The sequence below is a fragment of the Trachypithecus francoisi genome, unplaced genomic scaffold (assembly GCF_009764315.1).
Source record: "Trachypithecus francoisi isolate TF-2019V2 unplaced genomic scaffold, Tfra_2.0 Lachesis_group12, whole genome shotgun sequence".
In the NCBI taxonomy this organism is placed as follows: Eukaryota; Metazoa; Chordata; class Mammalia; order Primates; family Cercopithecidae; genus Trachypithecus; species Trachypithecus francoisi.
The window spans coordinates 104,243,403-104,266,877 of NW_022681457.1; the positions used below are offsets into that span (position 1 = coordinate 104,243,403).

General features: G+C 47.3%; 2 protein-coding genes across 3 annotated transcripts in view; one reads left to right on the top strand and one right to left on the bottom strand.

The window, feature by feature from the left end:
- The first annotated feature begins 35 nt into the window (after positions 1 to 35).
- On the top strand, positions 36 to 9,464 carry DDOST (dolichyl-diphosphooligosaccharide--protein glycosyltransferase non-catalytic subunit). 2 transcript variants are annotated; one of them, XM_033228003.1, is made up of 11 exons: positions 36 to 377; positions 583 to 693; positions 5,358 to 5,444; positions 5,769 to 5,872; positions 6,014 to 6,108; positions 6,826 to 6,919; positions 7,152 to 7,300; positions 7,748 to 7,895; positions 8,559 to 8,679; positions 8,803 to 8,961; positions 9,049 to 9,464. In XM_033228003.1, exons 1-10 carry the CDS (start codon positions 224 to 226, stop codon positions 8,910 to 8,912), a joined length of 1,173 nt encoding a protein of 390 aa, XP_033083894.1. In that variant the 5' UTR covers positions 36 to 223; the 3' UTR covers positions 8,913 to 8,961; positions 9,049 to 9,464. The 2 variants fall into 2 exon arrangements, with proteins under 2 accessions (XP_033083894.1, XP_033083893.1); XM_033228002.1 differs by having other exon boundaries at positions 8,855 to 8,961.
- Positions 9,465 to 9,880: 416 nt separating this feature from the next.
- PINK1 (PTEN induced kinase 1) overlaps positions 9,881 to 23,475 on the bottom strand; it is a 28,011-nt gene continuing 14,416 nt past the window's right edge. Inside the window, exons 4-8 of the mRNA XM_033228001.1 lie at positions 15,928 to 16,110; positions 14,868 to 15,031; positions 12,575 to 12,702; positions 11,974 to 12,210; positions 9,881 to 10,781 (exon numbers count right to left, since the gene is read on the bottom strand). Coding sequence (XP_033083892.1) covers positions 10,524 to 10,781; positions 11,974 to 12,210; positions 12,575 to 12,702; positions 14,868 to 15,031; positions 15,928 to 16,110 — 970 coding nt within the window. The 3' untranslated portion in view covers positions 9,881 to 10,523. The remainder of the gene's footprint in view (positions 10,782 to 11,973; positions 12,211 to 12,574; positions 12,703 to 14,867; positions 15,032 to 15,927; positions 16,111 to 23,475) is intronic.

Sequence of the window (23,475 nt, forward strand, 5' to 3'; positions counted from 1 at the left end):
TTGATACACTCTCACCAATAGGGTTCAAGGAATCCGCCTCCCATCAGGACATTTCCGGTTGTACTCTGCGCTCCTTACTGCCAAAGCTACGGCTCTGGCGCCTACCCCCGGCGTATGCCGATCACTTCCGGGTGATACTCCACGGCCACGAGCCGCGATTGGGCTACCGTAGACGGGGTACTTCCGGTGTCCAGGTGCGGGGTATTTTGGTAGGAGGAGGAAGATGGAGCCCAGCACCGCGGCCCGGGCTTGGGCCCTCTTTTGGTTGCTGCTGCCCTTGCTTGGTGCGGTTTGCGCCAGCGGACCCCGCACCTTAGTGCTGCTGGACAACCTCAACGTGCGGGAGACTCATTCGCTTTTCTTCCGGAGCCTGAAGGGTGAGAGCGGGGTCTGAGGGAGGAGCGTGTGGGGGTCTGGGGTTGTTACGGCATCGAGGGCATTGACCACTCTCCTCCCCACTGCCTTTCCTGGAGCAGGCTGCCCGGGTCTGGCCTGCCGCTTGGGGTGCGGGTCCGCGAAGTCTGCAGCAGGGGTTTCCCTTCGCGTCCCGTCTTCCTCAACTACCTGTTTTTTCTTGTCCAGACCGGGGCTTTGAGCTCACATTCAAGACCGCTGATGACCCCAGCTTGTCTCTCATAAAGTATGGAGAATTCCTCTATGACAATCTCATCATTTTCTCCCCCTCGGTAGAAGGTAAGGGTTCCGCGTCGCCCCAGCACTGGGATTCGAGACCCGGGACTGATGGATTGCTTTCTTCTGTTTCTTGGGCATGTCCTGGGTGATAGGATGGGCGCTGCTACCACGGAGATGAGAAAAATGCTCATTTCTGACCTGAACCTAGGAGGGGAGATCTTTCTGAAAGACACAGCTAAGGATTATGGAGTCAAGTGTTGCTGCAGACCATGGAACCCAGGACCCTGCTGCTCTACTGAGAAGGGAGTTTACTCTGTAAAGGGCCTGACAGAAAGATGGAAATCTCCTGGGTTGGTTTCCCTGGGTGGAAAGAGGAAATGGCCTGTTATTAATATGGATTGCTCTAAAGAGGCATTGTGCATTGTGGCAGTTGATCTTAAGAATTCGGATAGATTCATAGCCTTGGGCTGAAAAAAGAGCCTTAGCAATTATCTACCAGTCTACCCCTCCTCCCATTTGAGGCTGGATAGATACGTCCAGCAGCCTCGCAGAGGGCTAGTCGTTTAACAGAATGAATATCTTGGCTAGATTATCCAATTTATACTTGAGTATTCCTGTTTTACGAGGCAATCCACTCCACCACTGAACAATTCTGTTAAGAAATTCTTATATTAAGCAAATACTGTCTCCTGCTTTATTTTGTTCTTAAGCTCCCCAGCACCTTAGAGAATAGATCTAATGCTTATCTCACTTGGAGGCATAGCCTCCACATAGTCATAGCTTATTCAGTTGTTTCTCCTCCAGGCTGAACATCCCCAGCTCCTTGGCTGTTTCTCTTTTGCCATACTTTTTTGGTGAGCATGTTAGTCATTCTCTTATTTGCTTCAGTTTATCTTTTTCTCAAAAGACTCAAGTTATCCCTAAGTAAGACAGGACTACCTTCCTCCCTTCAGTTGATGAAGCTTAGAAAGTTCTTCATTGGTGCCTTTTTTTTTTTTTTTGAGACAGGGTCTTGCTCTGTCCCCCAGGCTGAGTGCAGTGGTGCGATCATGGCACACTGCAGCCTTTACCTCCCAGGCTCAAGGGATCCTCCCTCAGACTCTCGAATAACTGGGACGTGGCTTGTTTATTCTCTGTAGTTCACGTGAGATTCCGTTCCACCAAATCCCTCAAGTATTTTTCCTAGGCTTCTGTTACTTACTGTGTCACTACCAACTCCCTTGCAACATGTGCTTTTGGAATTGGCTTTCTGAAGGCGAGATTAGTTAGGCGGATGTCACCCCCCATTGGTATAAGTTGAAATCTTCAGATGACTGGGCAGGTGAATGGAGGCTTCAGTGTAGTAATGGGTGGTTTGCCAAGTTTTTACTGTGTTTGAAACTTTGAAATAGGTACCATACAGTGGACTGGGGGAGATCTTAAGGATAGGGAGTCTGCCCTCGAGGAGTTCTTTCAGTCTGTTTTTGAGGAAATAAAAGTAAAGACCTGAAATGAGTTACCAAACCCTGTGTCAGGATGTAAGATGAAGTGGAAGCACTGTCAGCTTGTATCGACTAGAAGGAAAGAGGCAGTGAATGAGGCTGGTCGGGAGTGTGCTGAGAGAGGATTCTGTTGGTGGGAGAAATGGCAGAGAATGTAAAACAGTGTTTCCCCAGCTTTAGTCATTTGCACACATCCTTCATGGTTTTTACCATATTACATATCTCCTGTGCTAATAACTACCTAGTATTTTTCTTCAAATTGACCTGTTAAAAATTTTTTTAAAAAGGCTAGGTACAATAGATTATCTCTGTAATCCCATCACTTTGGGAGGCCGAGGCAGAAGGATCGCTTGAGTCCAGGAGTTTGAGACCAGCCTGGGCAACATAGTGAGACCTCATCTCTACAAAAAATGAACAAAATGAGCTGGGCGTGGGGCACATGCCTGTAGTCCCAGCTACTGGGGAAGCTGAAGTGGGAGGATTGCTGACCCTCGGTGGTCAGGGCTGCAGTGAGCTGAGATCATGCCAACTGCACTCCAGCATAAGCGACAGAGCAAGACTCTGTCTCAAAAAAGAAAAAAAAAAAAAACTAAAATAACATTTTAAAAGGGAACCAATAGTGAGCCCAGAATCACCACTGAAAATGGAAATCCAGTGTCGTCACTTGATGTACTTAGAAGGTAACTATAAATAGAATAAAAACAACATCCATAAGTTCTAGCCAGATACTGCTGCCTGCTGAAGGCTTTGAACCTGAGGTTCCCTCTTGAAAAGAGATTAGCAAGCATTCGAAGTTCTAACAACTAGTATCAAACTAAGACATTCTCTTTGACGGAGAAAGCTTGAAAAGGAAGGGGAGTAACTTTCTGTCTCTGAGATTCAAGGTTATTTAAAGCCCGGTTCCCGCATTCCTGTTGCCGCCTTTTCTGCCTCTGGTGGAGTGGGTCCCACACTTTGGAAGGTGCTGCTGCAGGAAATCCTCAGGCATTCCTTGGGAGGAGGCTACAGGGTAGGGTTCAGGGTGTAGGGGTTTGGTGTCTGCTCCCAGGGCCCTGCCCTGGTCCCATGACCACTGTACTGTCACTATCATTCTCTCAGGTTTGTGAGTTCTGGCCTGGCTTCCCTCTCCATGTTCCAGTGGCTTCTTTGCCCTCTCTGACATCGGAAGGCTCCCAGGTCACTGGCAGTCATGGCTACAAGGGAAGAAATTTTCAGCACATCCTCTATGCCCGGGAAAAACTGGATCCCTGTTATAGATGGGGAAATGGGTTCAGAAGGGTGAAGGAATTTGCCTAGTTTTAACCCCAGGTGGTCTCAATTTCAAAGCCCGTGTTCTCTCTACCTTACAAGAGTTCCTCAACAGGTGCACTCTTGACATTTCAGACTGGATAATTTTTTACAGTGAGGCTGTCCTGTGTACTGTAGGGTGTTTAACAGCACCCTGGGCCTCTGCCCATTAATGCTGGTAGCCACTTCCCTGTTATGTGACAGCGAAGAAATATCTCCAGACATTGCTCTGAGGGGCAAAATCGCCCAAGACTGCAAACCACTGCACTGTGCCAATAGGCTGCTTTAGGAATGTTTAAGACTGCCTGGCCTCTCTGAAGGAGAGTGGATAGATGGCTTTTTGAATGTAGCATGAGAGGCAGAGGTAGAGAGTACAGGAGCTTCTGTGTATGCCTGAAGGTCAGGTAAGGCACTTTTATTTTCTGCTGAAGATTACCCCTCAGGACACAGGACTCTTCTATTCAGATCTTTACAAAGTTATTTCCACCTGCTACTGAGGGTCTAGTGGACACACTTCTCTGTCCAGTCTCAGAAATTGGCACATCCATCCTTCCGGTTGCTCAGCCAGACTCCTTGGAGCGTTTCTGAGGCCCCTGTCGAAGCATCAGCAGGCCCTACGGCTGTGCCCTCAGAAGGCGTGGAAGCCTGCTGCGCCTCCCTCTGTTGCTGCTGCACGGTCAGCTCAGCACTCTTCACCGCCTAGATTTTCACAGTGGCCTTCTAACCCATCACCACGGCCACTCTCACCCTCGTACCCTAGTCTCTACCCTGCTGCCAGGATCATCCTTCAAAAATAGGAAGGAGATCCTGCTAGGCTCCTGCTCAGAATCCTCCAGCAGCTCCCCATGATAGGGCCCTTGTGTGGGGTGCAGAGCCCTGCGCAGCCCAGGCCCTCACTTCACCCGGCCTTACCTCCTGCTGCTCACTCCTTTCTTTCCAGCTAAGCCACACTGGGCCCCTTGCTAGTGACTGTGCCCACCCGCCTTGGGGACTTTGTACCTGGTATTCACTATGCTGGGAATCCTCTGACCCCCCAGACTGCCTGGCTCACGCTTACATCTTCTCAGATGCCACTTGCAGGTCTTCCCTAAACAGCCTTGGCACAAGAGCTCCCCTCCCACACTGTCCACTTTGTTTTTCTTCTCGGCTCACATAATTACTCATTTAATGAATAGATGGATTACCGAGCACTTCCTTCATTACCTTAGGTTGAACATCAGAGTACACTTTGGGGAGACTCTGGAGCCTCAAATAGCCCCACCCAGTGCTAGTTTTAGATGTTTATGGCAGTAGTCACATGACCCAATTCATTGACCAAAAAAGGATAGGATCTCACAGTTACAAATGTTGGAAATTAATGAGCCCTTTTAGTGATCACTTTTTAAAAAGCAGTGTACTGGGTGGCTCTGTTGTGGATGTCATGGATAGAATCTGTAGGATTAATAAGGAAAAATGGATTAATGCCAGACCAGGGAGTACTGGTGTCAAGTGACGGCATCACCAGCGATGCAGAAGTGCTCTTCCTCAAACCATTTAGACGGAGTGGAGTTGACAGGCTCTGGAAACTGACTCCAGTGATCAGCGTCACTAGTGTGAAAGGTGCAGGTGATGAGATGAAATATGGGCAGTACAGCATTTCCAAATGCGTATTTCCTATGTGAGTTGAAATACATACAGCTTACTTGACCAGTGCAATTAGTGGATGTTTGACTGTTTCCTCCAAACCTTCAGAAGTTTCTAAGTCCGAGCCATAATTTTGAGTCTTCACGCTGGAAGGATGGGGCCTTTCCCGTTCTGTGATGTGGTGCTCGTAACCTCTCCCTCATTGTGGCCCCTAGAGGGTGCTGCTCTGTGAGTGATCCTGGCTGCTCTGCCCTTCATATCCCCTCCCTGCCAGTGTCAAGAGGAGCGGGGCGAGGAGACCTCTGGGTCACTGTGTCTGGTGCCTGCTTTCAGATTTTGGAGGCAACATCAATGTGGAGACCATCAGTGCCTTTATTGACGGTGGAGGCAGTGTGCTGGTAGCTGCCAGCTCAGACATTGGTGAGTCCGACCTGGGAGGTTCTGGTGCTTTCCACTTCTCCAGGGAGTTGGAGAGCATTACAAACAGAAGCTGCCAAATTAGCATTCACTGGGTGGGCCTTAGCTGGGGAGTCAGTGAGGGAACTGTTTTATCAGTTCAGATTGTGACTCTTGGAGGCAGAACACCACGCTGCTGTCCAGCGGTCCATTCGGGGCTGAGCCCAGCCGGATGAAGCTGCAGGGCACTGGGGCTGACTGGCAGAGAGGGAGTCACAAAGAAGCCAGGACACTTGGCCCAAGGTCCCCCTGTAAGCGCTCAGCCAGGTGTCTCTTGGGTCTCTGCAGGTGACCCTCTTCGAGAGCTGGGCAGTGAGTGCGGGATCGAGTTTGATGAGGAGAAAACGGCTGTCATTGACCATCACAACTATGACATCTCAGACCTTGGCCAGGTAATCAGGCCTGTCACCCTCCAGGTTTCAGGGACATATGGCAAAGCTCTGCCTAGCCAAAAACCAAGAGGGCGTGAGGAGGTTCTCCCCGGCTTCAGGAACCTTTTCCTGACCACCCACCTTTCCATCTGCTCTTCGCAGCATACGCTAATCGTGGCTGACACTGAGAACCTGCTGAAGGCCCCAACCATCGTTGGGAAATCATCTCTAAATCCCATCCTCTTTCGAGGTGTTGGGTGAGTGAGCAGGAAGAGACCAGCAGAAACCTAGGGGAATAAGGGGGTCACTTAATTTTTTTGGGAAATCAAGCCAAAATTGTGATTCTTTGGGGGTATATAGATGGGATTAATTTATTATATTAAGTCAAGGCCAAGTACAGTGGCTCACACCTGTAATCCCAGCACTTTGGGAAGGCCTAGGCAGGAGGATCACTTGAGGCCAGGAGTTTGAGACCAGCCTGGGCAACATAGTGAGAGCTCCTCTCTTAACACACACAAAAAAATATTTGGCTGGGCGCAGTGGCTCATGCCTGTAATCCCAGGACTTTGGGAGGCTGAGGCTCAGATCCCCTGAGTTCAGGAGTTCGAGACTAGCCTGGCTAACATGGTAAAACCCTGTCTCTACTAAAAATACGAAAATTAGCTGGGCATGGTGGTGTGTGCCTGTAATCCCAGCTACTTGGGAGGCTGATGCAAGGGAATGTCTTGGACCCGGGAGGCGGAGGTTGCAGTGAGCCAAGATCGTGCCACTGCACTCCAGCCTGGGTGACAGAGTGAGATCTGTCTTCAAAACAAAACAAAAAGTCAAACTCCATTGTTAAAGCAAGACAACAGCTAAGTGGTTGACAATTAAGAAAAAAGGATTCATTCCTGGGAAGAACTGGCTCTCGGGGATCCCATGTCCTTGGACTCAGTTCCTGGGGCCAGTGTTGGGTTGCTCTCGTCCTCCTGCAGGATGGTGGCTGATCCTGATAACCCTTTGGTGTTGGACATCCTGACGGGCTCCTCCACCTCTTACTCCTTCTTCCCAGATAAGCCTATCACTCAGGTAAGGGCGTCACAACCTTGAGCCTTTGAAATAAGAATGCAGCAGAACAGCACATTTGGCTGAGGTGGAGGAAGTGACGAGTTGGTGGAGTGGGGCATGGGCAGAAGCGGTGTGGTCTCAGGCTTCCCCTTCAGGGTCGTTTTGGTCTGGCCTGCTGTCCTCTTGCTCGGGAGGCGTGGCCACTTTTCCCTTACTTGGAACTGCTTGGGTCACAGCCTTATTTTGTTCCCAGTATCCACATGCGGTGGGGAAGAACACCCTCCTCATTGCTGGGCTCCAGGCCAGGAACAATGCCCGTGTCATCTTCAGCGGCTCCCTCGACTTCTTCAGCGACTCCTTCTTCAACTCAGCAGTGCAGAAGGCAGCACCTGGCTCCCAGAGGTAGCTGCCAGGAGGCTTAGGGGCCGGGGATCCAGGTGGTGCAGTCTGTGTATATGGGGAGGACTCAGAAGGGGAAGGAGGAGGCTTTTAGCTCAAAGTGTCAGAGGCTGAGTGTTTCAGATGCTGTCAGATTCTTTCAGGGCTTTATTGGTATATTGCTGGTATTGGCACTTCCAATTCTTTAAGGTAGTAGTGACATCTAGAGATCCCTAACCTCCCCGTTCCTTTTAGAAAATTGTGTATTTGTTGTGCAAATGACACCCAGAGCAGTAACACCCAACCACCCATATCTTTTCGTTTTTTCCTGTGTTCCCTTTAACCATGGGTCCCTACAGGCAGAACTTTGCGAGGGCATTGTCGTGGTGGACATGAGTGGTCCTGCCCATCAGGCACCACTGGAAAGAAGGTGGCTCTGGTGCCCAGGCTTCTTCTGTTTCCCTCCTGCAGGTATTCCCAGACAGGCAACTATGAGCTAGCTGTGGCCCTCTCCCGCTGGGTGTTCAAGGAGGAGGGTGTTCTCCGTGTGGGGCCTGTGTCCCATCACCGGGTGGGCGAGACAGCCCCACCCAATGCCTACACTGTCACTGACCTAGTGGTAAGAGATGCTTGGGGTGGGAGGGCCCCAAGGGTTTGCCAAGCTGACTGGGCTCAGCTCAGAAGCACTTATTGAACACTTCTGTGCTGGCCTAAAGGGCATACATAAAGATGAAGTTAATCCTTACACCCGAGCATGCCAGGTTCAATGCAGAGCCTGGCATGAAAACTGATGTCCGAATAGGAGCCCTTCTTTTGAAGAGGTATGTGTATTTGCTAAGGGTGGCAGCAGTGGGAGGGGCTTCACTGATTAACTCTGCCCAGGAAGTTGGACTTAATAAGAGAAACGACATTTCGGTTAGGTCATTAGGAAGAATTTGTTAGGTGAGAGAAAGCGAATATGGAAGCATGAATGCTTGAAAGTGCCTGGCACATTCCGGGTCAGCAGGGTGGTCTAGGTCCAGACTTTGATGGGCCCTGAATACCGTGTGAAGGCATTTGCGCCTTCAGAGAAGCAGCAGAGATGCTGTGTTGGGGGATTAACCTTGCTGAGGAGAGAGACTGGTTACTGATCAGGGCCAGGTGGCGGGGCATTTGCAGGTCTTCTGAACTCCTGGGCGTTCCTGCCATGTTTGTCAGGTGGGAATTAAGTGCAGCTCTGCCTGCAGGTGGTGGCACACCTCCAGTCACGGTCAGCCGTGGCTAACCTGGCCTTTTATCTCAGGAGTACAGCATCGTGATCCAGCAGCTCTCAAATGGGAAATGGGTCCCCTTTGATGGCGATGACATTCAGCTGGAGTTTGTCCGCATCGATCCTTTTGTGAGGACCTTCCTGAAGAAGAAAGGTGAGGGTAGTTCCTGCACAAGGATACTGCCGGAAACGGCCCCAGGCCTCACTTGCTCCCGAGGCCCAACCAGGAAACGCTCTGGGAAACCCCTCCCGGTTATTCACGTTGGTTCTTCCGCAGGTGGCAAATACAGCGTTCAGTCTCCCGGTTATTCATGTTGGTTCTTCTGCAGGTGGCAAATACAGCGTTCAGTTCAAGTTGCCCGATGTGTATGGTGTATTCCAGTTTAAAGTGGATTACAACCGGCTAGGCTACACACACCTGTACTCTTCCACTCAGGTAACCATAGGTGACAGCCCGTTTTCAGCTAGCATGTGCCCTGCCTGGGCTCTGCAGTGGCCAGGTGTTGCTACCTCTGTCCTGCAGGTATCCGTGCGGCCACTCCAGCACACACAGTATGAGCGCTTCATCCCCTCGGCCTACCCCTACTACACCAGTGCCTTCTCCATGATGCTGGGGCTCTTCATCTTCAGCATCGTCTTCTTGCACATGAAGGAGAAGGAGAAGTCTGACTGAGGGGCCAGAGCCCTGGGACTCTGCACAGCGTGGAGATGGGGTGGGGCGGGGGTTATTAGGATTGGTGGTTTTATTTTGCTTTGTTTAAAGCCATGGGAGAATGGCACAACTTTACCTCTGCGGGAGATGTAACACTGAGAGCCAAGGGGTGGGAGTTGGGATAATTTTTATGTAAGTTTTTCCACTTCGAATTGCTAATTGGCATTTTTCATATGTGCAGTCCCTCTCATTTCTAAAATAAAAAGCGACGTCGCCCTCAAATTTCACCTTGCCTCTGTCCTGCTTTGCTAACGGCTGTGGGTGGGGATTGCTGTTTGGTGATGACTGGATACAAAGTCTTAAGTGGCTTCATGAAATTTTGCCTAGGACTAGACTGTCTTTAACTGTGAAATGATGATTCTTCCTAACATCTCCTCAAAGGATACAAGAAAGTTGCTAGTAGACTGAGGGGTGGGAATCACTGAAATGGAAAATCTAGAGTGACAGTGCTGGGGAAGAGAAAACTAGAACAGCTTAGTTGAAGAGAACCTTAACTGCATGTTGACGTTGCTTTATTTAGGCAATAGCTGTGTTCCTAAAAATCATGTATCAAGTTAGATGTGAGATATCTTCCCCAATGTTGATACCTGCCCACAAAATGTTCTCACCTTCAGAGTGTACGAATCCTTCTTAAAGCCGAATATTCAGTTCAAGGCACATACGTCATCTGCAGTTGTAAATTTGCATTTAATATTTCACAATTCCTGTAAGAGAGGCTAGTCAGGAGGGAAGCCCTCAAGTGTAAATCTCCACACTTACTGCTCATCAGTCACTTTCGCTATGTGAGATTAATTCAGTAGCTGGTCCAGAACACACAGCTTGGGAATACAGAGGCCCAGGCCTCATGCAGACGTTTCCCACTCCGTAACAACGTGCTGACCCATGCTGATAGCTGCCTTCGTCCAGGTGGCAAATGCAGACACACGCTATGCTGCCTCCTTCAAACGAGTTCCTCATGTTAGGGGCAAAGGTCACAGCCAAACTCTGCCATTGACAGCCAGTGCCTTGGCCTGGAGCCTCTACGTGGATGCAGGCTTACCCCTCCTCAGTTCAGCTTCATCTACTAGACTGGCTTGGCCATTCAATTTTCAGATGTCTGTGAGCACAGGACTGTAGACTGAACTCTGACTCAAGTTCTTCCATTTGCCAAGCCGGAGGCCTTTTCTGGCTAACCAGCCCTCTCTGCGCCATCTTGTCTCCTGACTCCCACCCTCACCATTCACAGACCATCGCGACACAGAGGATGCCAAGTTCTTTTAGTAATTCACCAGCTCCATGCAGGGACATCACAGGGCTGCCCTCCATGAGCAGAGAAGGAGGGCTGCCTGGCAGAGCGTTTCACACTCCAGGTTAGCCAAAAAGAGCATCTTCATTTTTGTTTCCACACAACACTTCTCTGTGAGCCTGTTGGCCAACAAAGTGGCAGCCGATTGCTGGAGGAGCCAGCCAACCATCTTATCTAACTTCAGATTCTTCAGGGCTAGAATCTGTTCACCCCAGAGGCTTAGATGAAGCACATTTGCAGCTACTCGGGCAGATGGTCTCTGCAACAGGAAGGCAAGCTAAAGTTAGAACATCTGTTAATGCTGTCTCAACCCAAAGCCTGCTTTGTTAGTGAGGGTCTTCCTTTCTCTGGTCCCAACCCAGTTCTTCCTCTACCCTATCTCCTACTGATGCCCTTCACTCAGGTGACAAATACTGCCTGCCCCCTCCCCGTGCTCCAAGCTTTTCCACATGTACACCTCTGCATGGGGTAGCATGCATTGTTGAAATAGCCTTTCCCCCTGGTGGAAAGCCCAGTGCCTCTTGTGCACAGCTATCTGGTCCCTTGTACCAGGTAAGTTGCCTCCTATCATTTCATAACTGGTTGCACCTGTTATTCTAACCCTCACTGTGCACCAAGATAGCCGGCCACTTACAGAGAGCGGTTAACGGAGTGGCAGAACAGTGCTGGGATGCAGTTATGGCTCGGCTCTTTGCACTAAGCCTGCCCCTGAGCCAGCTGCCACTCCAATTATGGCTTCAGATAGGTCTGCCTATGCATTCCTTTATATCAATTTCACAACATCCAGATCTGCTCTCAGGAGATGTTCTCCATCTCTCTCTCTCTGATCAGTTCTCAGCTGTTTCCATGCTACATCTCCATTAAACGTTTCTCAAAAATACATCCTTTTCTCTCTGAATAGCTATTTTTTTTTTTTTTTTTTTGAGACGGAGTCTTGCACTGTCACCTAGGCCGGAGTGCCGTGGTGCGATCTTGGCTCACTGCAACCTCTGTCTCCCGGGTTCAAGTGATTCTCCTGCTTCAGCCTCCTGAGTAGCTGGAATTACAGGCATGCGCCACGGCACCTGGCTAATTTTTGTATTTTTATTACAGATGGGGTTTTACCACGTTGACCAGGCTGGTCTGGAACTCCTGGTCCCAAGTGATCTGCCCACCTCAGCCTCCCCAAGTGCTGGGATTATAGGCGTGAGCCACCGTGTCTGGCCTCTGAACAACTTTTTAAGCAACTAAAAAAGCCACAGGAGTCGAACTGCTGGGATTCTGACTACGATGTGACTAGCGCTCCTACTCCTATCTACATTAAAATGTTTTTTGTTCTCCTGTAACTAGCCTTTACCTTCGTAACACAGAGGATCTGTCACTGTGGCTCTGGCCCAAACCTGACTTTCACTCTGCAACGAGAACAGAGGTTTCCATCCACACCATCCCCTCGAAGCCCGAGACAGCCTCACCTTGCTGGCCTCTCGCTGGAGCAGTGCCCTCACCAGCTGTCTCACGTCTGGAGGCACCGACTCAGGCAGTGCGGGTAGCTGAGCCTCTTGGTAGCTGCGGCTCTCAAGGTGGGCCTTGCCCTGGCTGTAGAAGGGATTGACAAGCCCGAAGATTTCATAGGCGATGGCTCCCACTGCCCAGGCATCAGCCTTGCTGTAGTCAATCACTGCCCTGGGGCCAGGACGGGCGGTGGACACCTGTTCAGAAGCAGTGGGTGAGACACCATGCTGCCCGCCTATCTAACCTTTTCATGTCCTGCACGTCACCTGATTCATGGGCTAATCTGAACTCTGTCCCAAGGAACCCGGAGCTTGAGTGAGCTGTGGCTCAGACTCAGAAGGGGTCTGCTTAGACCGCCTGGTTTATGTGACAGGACTCACACTGCCCTGGAACATGAGGGAAAGTCGGAGGAAAGCGAAGTGGCAGGGAAAGAACTTGTGCCAAATTATGGATCAGAAAAGATGGAGGTGTTGGGTGATCACAGGCATCAAGTCTCCTTCTGCACTCTGTGGACGCGTGGGGGAAGGGCTGCCGATGGCGCATGACATGCTCGGGACTCACCTCCGGGGCCATCAGGCAGCCGTTTCCGCCTCGATCCACATACCAGCTGCTGAAGGGCAACTGCAGGCCGATGCTCTCATCAGCCAGGCAGCAGCCAAAATCTGCGATCACCAGCCAGGGGCAGCCGTCTGGGAAGAAGCAAGCAAAGTGATCGATTCTCCTCCCCTCCTTCCCTCCAAGAGGCCCTCCTATGTCCCTACTAAAGCCACCAGCAAGACATGGCTGACAGGGGCTAATGGCTCAGTGTTGGCCCAGGAGGCCAGCAAGGCCTGAGAGCTGATCAGAAGGGCCTGCTGTGTGAACACGGAAATGCCTCCAGGAAGTATGGGCTGCAAAATCCCCAGGCAAAGGACTGTGTAAGAGTGTGGCTCAATTTAGATAATGTTCTAGCAACTGGAGCTGTCCCCAAGACCAAAGCTAGAGCTACAGCTTGGTTCAAATGATCTCCCAAGGGCCCTTTATGCCCCAAGAGTCTTTGATTTGAATTTGAAACCCCAAATCCAAACGTAAGAACCAGGTGCATTAAGAATCAGTTATTGGCCGGGCGCAGTGGCTCAAGCCTGTAATCCCAGCACTTTGGGAGGCCGAGATGGATCACGAGGTCAGGAGATCGAGATCATCCTGGTTTACACGGTGAAACCCCGTCTCTACTAAAAAAAAAACAAAAAACTAGCCGGGCGAGATGGCGGGCGCCTGCAGTCCCAGCTACTCGGGAGGCTGAGGCAGGAGAATGGCATAAACCCAGGAGGCAGAGCTTGCAGTAAGCCGAGATCGCGCCACTGCACTCCAGCCTGGGCGACAGAGCGAGACTCCATCTCAAAAAAAAAAAAAAAAAGAATCAGTTATTGCCGGGCATGGTGGCCTGTAATCCCCAGCATTTTGGGGGGCCAAGGCGGATAGATTACCTGAGGTCAGGAGTTCAAGACCAGCCTGGCCAACATGGTGAAACCCCCTTCTCTACTAAAAATACAAAAAAAACTAGCCAGGCATGGTGGTGTATGCCTGTAATTCCAGCTACTCGAGAGGCTGAGACAGGAGAATCCCTGGGAGGTGGAAGCTGCAGTGAGCTGAGATGGTGCCACTGCACTCCATCCAGCCTGGGCAACAGAGCAAGACTCTGTCTCAGTCAATCAATCAATCATGCCAGTTCCTCTAGTCAATTATTTTAAATCTTCTAGATCAAAAATGTATCAGATGTATGACTCTCCTTTACAATTTTCACAGGCAAGTGGCCATTCAGCTTCTACTTGAATGCTTCCAGTGGTGGGCAGCTCATTTCCAAAGGCAATTGGGCTTACATTTGGACAGCTTTCATTGTTTGAAAGTTTTATTTACTTATTTTGAGACGGAGTCTCTCTCTGTCACCAGGCTGGAGTGCAGTGGCATAATCTCGGCTCACTATAACCTCCGCCTCCCGGGTTCAAGCAATTCTCCTGCCTCAACCTCCCGAGTAGCTGGGACTACAGGCATGTGCCACCACACCCAGCTAATTTTTGTATTTTTAGTAGAGATGGGGTTTCACCATGTTGGCCAGGATGGTCTCAATCTCTTGACCTGGTGATCCACCTGCCTCGGCCTCTCAAAGTGCTGGGATTACAGGTGTGAGCCACCGCACCCGGCCGAAAATTATTTTATATAATGAGCTAAAGTCTACTTCTCTTTTACTTTATTAATTTTTTTTGACAGGATCTCACTCTGCTGCCCAGGCTGGAGTACAGTGGCACATTCATACCTCACTGCAGACTCTTAACTCCAAGTCTAAAGTGATCCTCTGACCTCAGCCTCCCAAGTAGCTGGGGCTACAGGTGCATGCCACCATGCCTGGCTAACTTTTTTTCTGGCTAATTTAAAACACACACACACATATATATATATATATATATATATATATTTTTTTTTTTTTTTTTGTAGGGAAGGGATCTCATTCTGTTTCCCAGGCTGGTCTTAAACTCCTGGCCTCAAGCAATCCTCCCACCCTAGCCTCCCAAAGTGTTGGGATTACAGGTGTGAGCCACTGTGCCTGGTCTCTTTATTTATCTAGGAAAACTTGCAGCACTGAGGTCCTTGTTCTTTAAGTGGGCAACAGAAAGGAACTTGGGAAGTGCTGTCTCTCTGCAAAGAGAGAACAAAAACCCCCGTTCTGAGGGAGAGATTGCTCACCTCTCACGTACAGAGCTCAATGAAGATATGACTTAGAAGACAAAACCAGAGAGGACCTAAGAGTCGGTCCTAAATGCTCCTGATCCACCCTCTAGGGCCCCTGGACAGCTCTGATGGTGCAGTAGGTTCCTACCTGGGTCCAGCTCCACAAGGATGTTGTCAGATTTCAGGTCTCTGTGCGCGATGCCCTGTTGAACCAGATGGTCCACGCCTTCCAGCAGCTGCAGCAGCATCATGGTGGCGAGGCGGGGGCTGGGTGTATTCACGCGAAGGTACTGGCGCAGGGTACAGGGATAGCTGGTGGAGAGGGGACAGGGCCTCTGGCTACCACACATCGACAACTTCCAATACCTTTTTTTTTTTTTTTTTGAGATGGAGTCTCACTCTGTTGCCAGGCTGGAGTGCAGTAGCATGATCTCGGCTCACTGCAACCTTCACCTTCTAGGTTCAAGCAATTGTCCTACCTCAGCCTCCCAAGTAGCTGGGATTACAGGTGCCCGCCACCACACCAGGCTAATTTTTGTATTTTTAGTAGAGATGCAGTTTTGCCATGTTGGCCAGGCTGGTCTCAAATTCCTGACCTCAAGTGATCTACCCACCCTGGCCTCCCAAAGTGCTGGGATTACAGGCGTGAGTCACCATGCCTGGCCTCCTAATACCTTAATCACTGTTTGGGTTAGGTTGTTCCTCTCCCCCTTCTAGGAGCATTTTGACTCCCATTTTCCCCAGCATCCCCCAGCATCCTTTCTCTTCTCTCCCACTCACCATCCTGAAATTAGGAAGTAAGGACTGGGGCTCCCTATGTTCAAAGTAACGGTGCAGATAATTATTTCCTTAAAATAAAACGCCCACTATAGCAAAGTGAGGGGATACAGAGGGTGAGGAAGGAGGACTGTTTTTATGTTAAAAACAGATAAGGCCAGCCACAGAAAAGGTTACCAGTCAAATGGACCAAAAGGACTAGGTGACAAGTATGTTCTGGATGAAGATGAGAGTTTGTTTCCATGAAAAATTGTCCCACAGGGAAAATGCTCTCCAGGGCAGATATGCTCCCTCTGCATAGCTTTTGTCTCCCGAAGGGTGATGACCCTGTTCTCCGAAACCCCCCGGTCAAGGTGTGCGTGGAGGGCAGGGACCACCTCCCCTTGGGAGATGTAGCAGCTCCAAGGCCCTGCCGCACCACTGCCACTTACTTCTTCATAACGAGGAACAGCGTCCGGCCGTGGCCCAGGCCTTCAGGGTGGAGGCGTGGGGGCAGCACATCAGGGTAGTCAACCAGGGCCCCGGGTAGCAGCGGCACGGAAGAGGTGAAAGCGCGGAGAACCCGGATGATGTTGGGGTGAGGGGCTAGTTGCTTGGGACCTCTCTTGGATTTTCTATTCAGCCAAGTGAGACAAACATATGAGGCCAGCATCAGATACAACACCTGGAAAGACAATAACCTAAGGCAACACCAACACTGGCACTGACATTCATTATTCACTTACTAGCAAATGTTTACCTTGCTATGTGCCAGGTACTGTACATGGTGTTGGAGAACACATCTGATGACTCCCCTACCCATCCTTCAATCCATTTGTCCATCCATCCATCCGTCCACCCATCCATCCTATCCATCCCAAGTGGCAGAACATAGGTGGAGACACCCTAGAATCAGACTGCCTAGGTTCCAGGTCTACCACTTGAGTCCTTGGCTGAGTTACAGTAGCCCCAATCTTATCCACAGTTTTGCTTTCTACAATTTCAGTTATCCACAGTCTGAGAATAGGTGAGTACAAGAAGATATTTAGAGAGAAGACAGAGAGAGAGAGAGGCCACATGCCCATAACTTTTATTACAGTATATTGTCATAATTATTCTATTTTATTAGTTATTATCTTTAATTTTTTACTGTGCCTAATTTATAAATTAAACTTTACCATAGGTATGTGTGTATAAGAAAAAACACAGGGGCCGGGCGTGGTGGCTCAAGCCTGAAATCCCAGCACTTTGGGAGGCTGAGGCGGGTGGATCACAAGGTCAGGAGATCGAGACCATCCTGGCTAACACGGTGAAACCCCGTCTCTACTAAAAATACAAAAAAAAAAAAATTAGCTGGGTGTGGTGGCGGGCGCCTGTAGTCCCAGCTACTTGGGAGGCTGAGGCAGGAGAATGGCGTGAACCTGGGAGGCGGAGCTTGCAGTGAGCCGGATCACGCCACTGCACTCCAGCCTGGGCGACAGAGCGAGACTCCGTCTCAAAAACAAACAAACAAACAAACAAAAAAAACAAACAAAAAGAAAAAACACAGTATATATAGGGTCTGTTACTATTTGTGGCTTCAGGCATCCACTGGGGGTCTGTCTTGGAATGTGTCCCCTCTGTTCTTCTCTGGGCTCAATCTCCAGGGTGCAAGGGGAATGTGGTGTTAACTGTGGGGAAAAGAGAGGTCAGCTTGTTACTATGTTTATATAGAAAGAAGTAAATTTAAGAGACTCCATTTGCCTCTGTATTTGAGATGCTGTTAATCTGTGACTCTACCCCCAATCTTGTCCTTGCTAGAGACATCGCTGTGCTAATTAAAGTTGAAAAGATTTTGGGCTGTAAGGAATGTGCTTTGTTAGGCAAATGCTTAAAGCCTGCATTGTGGTTGAAGGTCGGTGCCATTCTCTTAAATCTCAGTAAAAGAAAAACATCTGTCTCCTGCCCGTCCCTGGGAAATGGAACATCTCCGTGTATCTGTATGTCTTACTGCTGATTTACTCCCTTATCTTTTGAGCAATAAATACTGAGGGAACTCAGAGACCGGTGCCGGTGTGGGTCCTCTGTAAGCACAGCACCGGTCCCCTGGGCCCTGCTTTTCTTTCTCTATACTTTGTCTCTGTGTATTATTTCTTTTCTCAAGTCTCTCGTTCCACCTAACGAGAAGCACCCACAGGTGTGGAGGGGCAGGCCACCCCTTCATCTGGCGCCCAACGTGGGGCTTTTCTCTAAGGTGAAGGTACGCTGGAGCGTGGTCATTGAGGACAAGTCGACGAGCGACTCCCGAGTACGTCTACAGTCAGCCTTGCGGTAAGCTTGTGCGCTCGGAAGAACCTAGGGTAACAATGGGGCAAACTAAAAGTAAATATGCCTCTTCTCGCAGCTTTATAAAAATTCTCTTAAAAAGAGGGGGAGTTAAAGTGTCTACCAAAAATCTAATTACGCTCTTTCAAACAATAGAACAGTTTTGTCCATGGTTTCCAGAACAGGGAACTTTAGATCTAAAAGATTGGGAAAAAATTGGCAAAGAATTAAAACAAGCAAGTAGGGAAGGTAAAATCATCCCACTTACAGTATGGAATGATTGGGTCATTGTTAAAGTAGCTTTAAAACCGTTGCAAACAGAAGAAGATAACATTTCAATTTCTAATGTCCCTAAAAGCTGTGCAGTAGATTGTGAAAAAGAGGCAGGGATACAATCCCGGAAAGGAAAAGAAAGTTCACACTGTGAATGTGTAGCAGAGCCGGTAATGGCTCGGTCAACGCAAAATGTTGACGATAATCAATTACAGGAGGTAATATATCCTGAAACGTTAAAATTAGAGAAAAAAGATCCAAAATTAGCAGAGCCATCAGAGTCTAAACCACGATGGCCAACTCCTCTTACAACAGCTCAGATGCCTGCAATCTTAGAACCTCAAATGCAGGTTAAACAAGTACAAACTCCGAAAGAAAATCAAATAGAGAAAGATAGAGTCTCTGTCACGGCAATGCCAATCCAAATACAGTGTCCACAATATCAGCAGTAGAAAGTAAGACCCAGCCGCCAGTAGCCTATCAGTACTGGCCGCCAGCTGAACTGCAGTATCTGCAGCCTCCGGAAAATCTGTATGGACAGCCAGGAGCATTTCCAGTGCCACAGGGCAAGGCGCCATATCCTCAGCCGCCCACCATGAGATTTAATCCTACAGCACCGCCTAGTACACAGGGTAGTGCAATACATAAAATTATTAATGAAGCAAGAAAACAGGGAGATATTGAGGTGTGGCAATTCCCAGTAATATTAGAAGCAAGACCACCTGGAGAAGGGGCCCAAGAGGGAGAGCCTCCCGTAGCTGAAGCCAGATATCAGTCCTTTTCTATAAAAATACTAAAAGAGATGAAAGAAGGAGTAAAACAATATGGACCCAACTCTCCTTACATGAGAACATTATTAGATTCCATTACTCATGGACATAGACTCATTCCTTATGATTGGGAGATTCTGGCAAAGTCATCACTCTCACCCTCTCAATTTTTACAATTTAAGACTTGGTGGATTGATGGGGCACAAGTGCAGGTCCGAAGAAATAGGACTGCCAATCCTCCAATTAACATAGATGCAGATCAACTATTAGGAATAGGTCAAAATTGGAACACTGTTGACCAACAAGCAATAATGTCAAATGAGGCCATTGAGCAAATCAGGGCTATCTGCCTTAGGGCCTGGGAGAAAATCCAAGACCCAGGAACTGCCTGCCCATCCTTTAATACAGTAAGACAAGGCTCAAAAGAGCCCTACCCTGATTTTGTAGCAAGACTTCAGGATGCTGCTCAAAAGTCAATTACCGATGAGAATGCCCGTAAGGTCATAGTGGAGTTGATGGCATATGAAAACGCCAATCCAGATTGTCAATCAGCCATTAAGCCATTAAAAGGAAGGATTCCCGCAGGAACAGATGTAATCTCAGAGTATGTTAAAGCCTGCGATGGAATTGGAGGAGCTATGCATAAAGCTATGCTTATGGCTCAAGCAATCACAGGAGTTACTTTAGGAGGACAAGTGAAAACGTTTGGGGGAAAATGTTATAATTGTGGTCAAATTGGTCATCTAAAAAAGAATTGCCTAGTCACAAATAAACAAAATGTAACTACTCAAGTTACTACAACAACAGATAAAGGGCCACCTGGCCTATGTCCAAGATGTAAAAAGGGAAAACATTGGGGTAATCAATGTCGTTCTAAATTTGATAAAAATGGGGAACCACTGTTGGGAAACGAGAGGAGGGGCCAGCCTCAGGCCCCGCAACAAACTGGGGCATTCAAAATTCAACCCTTTGTTCCTCAGGGTTTTCAGGAACAACAACCCCCACTGTCGCAAGTGTCTCAGGGAATAAGCCAGTTATCACAATACAGCAATTATCCCCCGCCACAAGTGGCAGTGCAGCAGTAGATCTATGTACTTTACAAGCAGTCTCTCTGCTTCCAGGGGAGCCCCCACAAAGAATCCCCACGGGGGTATACGGCCCATTGCCTGAGGGGACTGTAGGACTAATCTTAGGAAGATCAAGTTTAAATCTAAAAGGAGTTCAAATTCATACTGGTGTGGTTGATTCAGACTATAAAGGCGAAATTCAATTGGTTATTAGTTCCTCAATTCCTTGGAGTGCCAGTCCAGGAGACAGGATCGCTCAATTATTACTCCTACCTTATATTAAAGTTGGAAACAGTGAAATAAAAAGAACAGGAGGGTTTGGAAGCACTGATCTGGCAGGAAAGACTGCATATTGGGCAAGTCTGGTCTCTGAGAGCAGACCTGTGTGTAAGGCCATTATTCAAGGAAAACAGTTTGAAGGGTTAGCAGACACAGGAGCAGATATCTCTGTCATTGCTTTAAATCAGTGGCCAAAAAATTGGCCTAAACAAAAGGCTGTTACAAGACTTGTCGGCGTAGGCACAGCTTCAGAAGTGTATGAAAGTACAATGATTTTACATTGTTTAGGGCCAGATAATCAAGTACTGTTCAGCCAATGATTACTTCAATTCCTGTTAATCTATGGGGTTGAGATTTGTTACAACAATGGGGTGCAGAAATCGTTATGCCCACTCCATTTACAGCCCCATGAGTCAAAAAATCATGACTAAGATGGAATATATACCAGAAAAGGGATTAGAAAAAAATGAAAATGGCATTAAAGTCCCAACTGAGACTAAGAAAAAAAAAAAAAAAAAAAAGGAATAGGGTATCCTTTTTAGGGGCGGCCACTGTAGAGCCTCCTAAACCCATTCCATTAACTTGGAAAACAGAAAAACCAGTATGGGCAAATCAGTGGCCGCTACCAAAACAAAAACTGGAGGCTTTACACTTATTAACAAAGGAACAATTAGAAAAGGGACACATTGAGCCTTCATTCTCACCCTGGAATTCTCCTGTATTTGTAATTCAAAAAAAGTCAGGCAAATGGCGTATGTTAATGGACTTAAGAGCCGTAAACGCTGTAATTCAACCCATGGGGCCTCTCCAACCTGGATTGCCCTCTCCGGCCATGATCCCAAAAGACTGGCCTTTAATTATAATTGATCTTAAAGATTGCTTTTTTACCATTCCTCTGACAGAGCAGGATTGTGAAAAATTTGCCTTTACTATACCAGCCATAAATAATAAAAAACCAGCCACCAGGTTTCAGTGAAAAGTTTTACCTCAGGGAATGCTTAATAGTCCATCTATTTGTCAAACTTTTGTAGGTCAAGTCCTTCAACCAGTTAGAGACAAATTTTCAGATTGTTATATCATTCACTATATTGATAATATTTTATGTGCTACAGAAACAAGAGACAAATTAATTGACTGTTACACATTTCTGCAAGCAGAGGTTGCCAGCGCAGGACTAACAATAGCATCTGATAAGATCCAAACCTCTGCTCCTTTTCATTATTTAGGGATGCAAATAGAAGATAGAAAAATTAAGCCACAAAAAATAGAAATAAAAAAATACATTAAAAATATTAAATGACTTTCAGAAATTGTTAGGCGATATTAATTGGATTCGGCCAACTCTAGGCATTCCTGCTTATGCCATGTCAAATTTGTTCTCTATCCTAAGAGAAGATCCAGATTTAAATAGTAAAAGAATGTTAACCCCAGAGGCAACAAAAGAAATTAAATTAGTGGAAGAAAAAATTCAGTCAGCGCAAATAAGTAGAATAGATTCTTTAGCCCCACTCCAACTTTTGATTTTTGCTACTGCACATTCTCCAACAGGCATCATTGTTCAAAATACTGATCTTGTGGAGTGGTCACTCCTTCCTCACAGTACAATTAAAACTTTTACATTGTACTTGGATCAAACAGCTACATTAATTGGTCAGACAAGATTACAAATAATAAAATTGTGTGGTAATGACCCAGACAAAATAGTTGTTCCTTTAACCAAGGAACAAGTTAAACAAGCCTTTATCAATTCTGGTGCATGGCAAATTGGCCTTGCTAATTTTGTGGGAATTATTGATAATCATTACCCCAAAACAAAAATCTTCCAGTTTTTAAAATTGACTACTTGGATTTTACCTAAAATTACCAGACATAAACCTTTAGAAAATGCTCTGACAGTATTTACTGATGGTTCCAGCAATGGAAAAGCAGCTTACACAGGGCCAAAAGAGCGAGTAATTAAAACTCAATACCAATCAGCTCAAAGGACAGAGTTGGTTACAGTCATTACAGTGTTAGAAGATTTTAATCAACCTGTTAATATTATATCAGATTCTGCATATGTAGTACAGGCTACAAGAGATGTTGAGATAGCTCTAATTAAATATACATGAATGATCAGTTAAACCAGCTATTCAATTTGTTACAACAAACTATAAGAAGAAGGAATTTCCCATTTTATATTACTCATATTCGAACACACACTAATTTACCAGGACCTTTAACTAAAGCAAATGAACAAGCTGACTTACTGGTATCCTCTGCATTCATCAAAGCACAAGAACTTCATGCTTTGACTCATGTAAATGCAACAGGGTTAAAAAACAAATTTAATGTCACATGAAAACAGGCAAAAAATATTGTACAACATTGTACCCAGTGTCAAGTACTACACCTGCCCACTCAAGAGGCAGGAGTTAATCCCAGAGGTCTGTGTCCTAATGCATTATGGCAAATGGATGTTACCCATGTACCTTCATTTGGAAAATTATCATATGTTCATGTAACAGTTGATCCTTATTCACATTTCATATGGGCAACATGCCAGACAGGAAAAAGTACTTCCCATGTTAAAAAACATTTATTATCTTGTTTTGCTGTGACGGGAGTTCCAGAAAAAATTAAAACTGACAATGGACCAGGTTATTGTAGTAAAGCTTTCCAAAAATTCTTAAATCAGTGAAATATTACACATACAACAGGAATTCCTTATCATTCCCAAGGACAGGCCATAGTGGAAAGAACTAATAGAACACTCAAAACTCAGTTAGTTAAATAAAAAGAAGGGGGAGACAGTAAGGAGTGTACCTCTCCTCAGATGCAGCTTAATCTAGCACTCTATACTTTACATTTTTTAAACATTTATAGAAATGAGACTACTACTTCTGCAGAACAACATCTTCCTGGTAAAAAGAACAGCCCACATGAAGGAAAACTGATTTGGTGGAAAGACAACAATAATAGGACATGGGGAATAGGGAAGGTGATAACCTGGGGAAGAGGTTTTGCTTGTGTTTCACCAGGAGAAAATCAGCTTCCTGTTTGGATACTCACTAGACATTTGAAGTTCTACAATGAACCCAGCAGAGATGCAAAGAAAAGCGCCTCCACGGAGACGGAAACACCGCCATCGAGCACCATTGACTCGCATGATGAGTCAAGGGGTGATATTAGAAAAACAGATGAAGTCACCACACACCAAGAAGGCGGAGCTGCCGACCTGGGCACAGTTAAAGAAGCTGACACTGTTAGCTAGAAAAAGCCTAGCTAGCACAAAGGTGACACAAACCTCAAAAAAAATGCTGCTGGC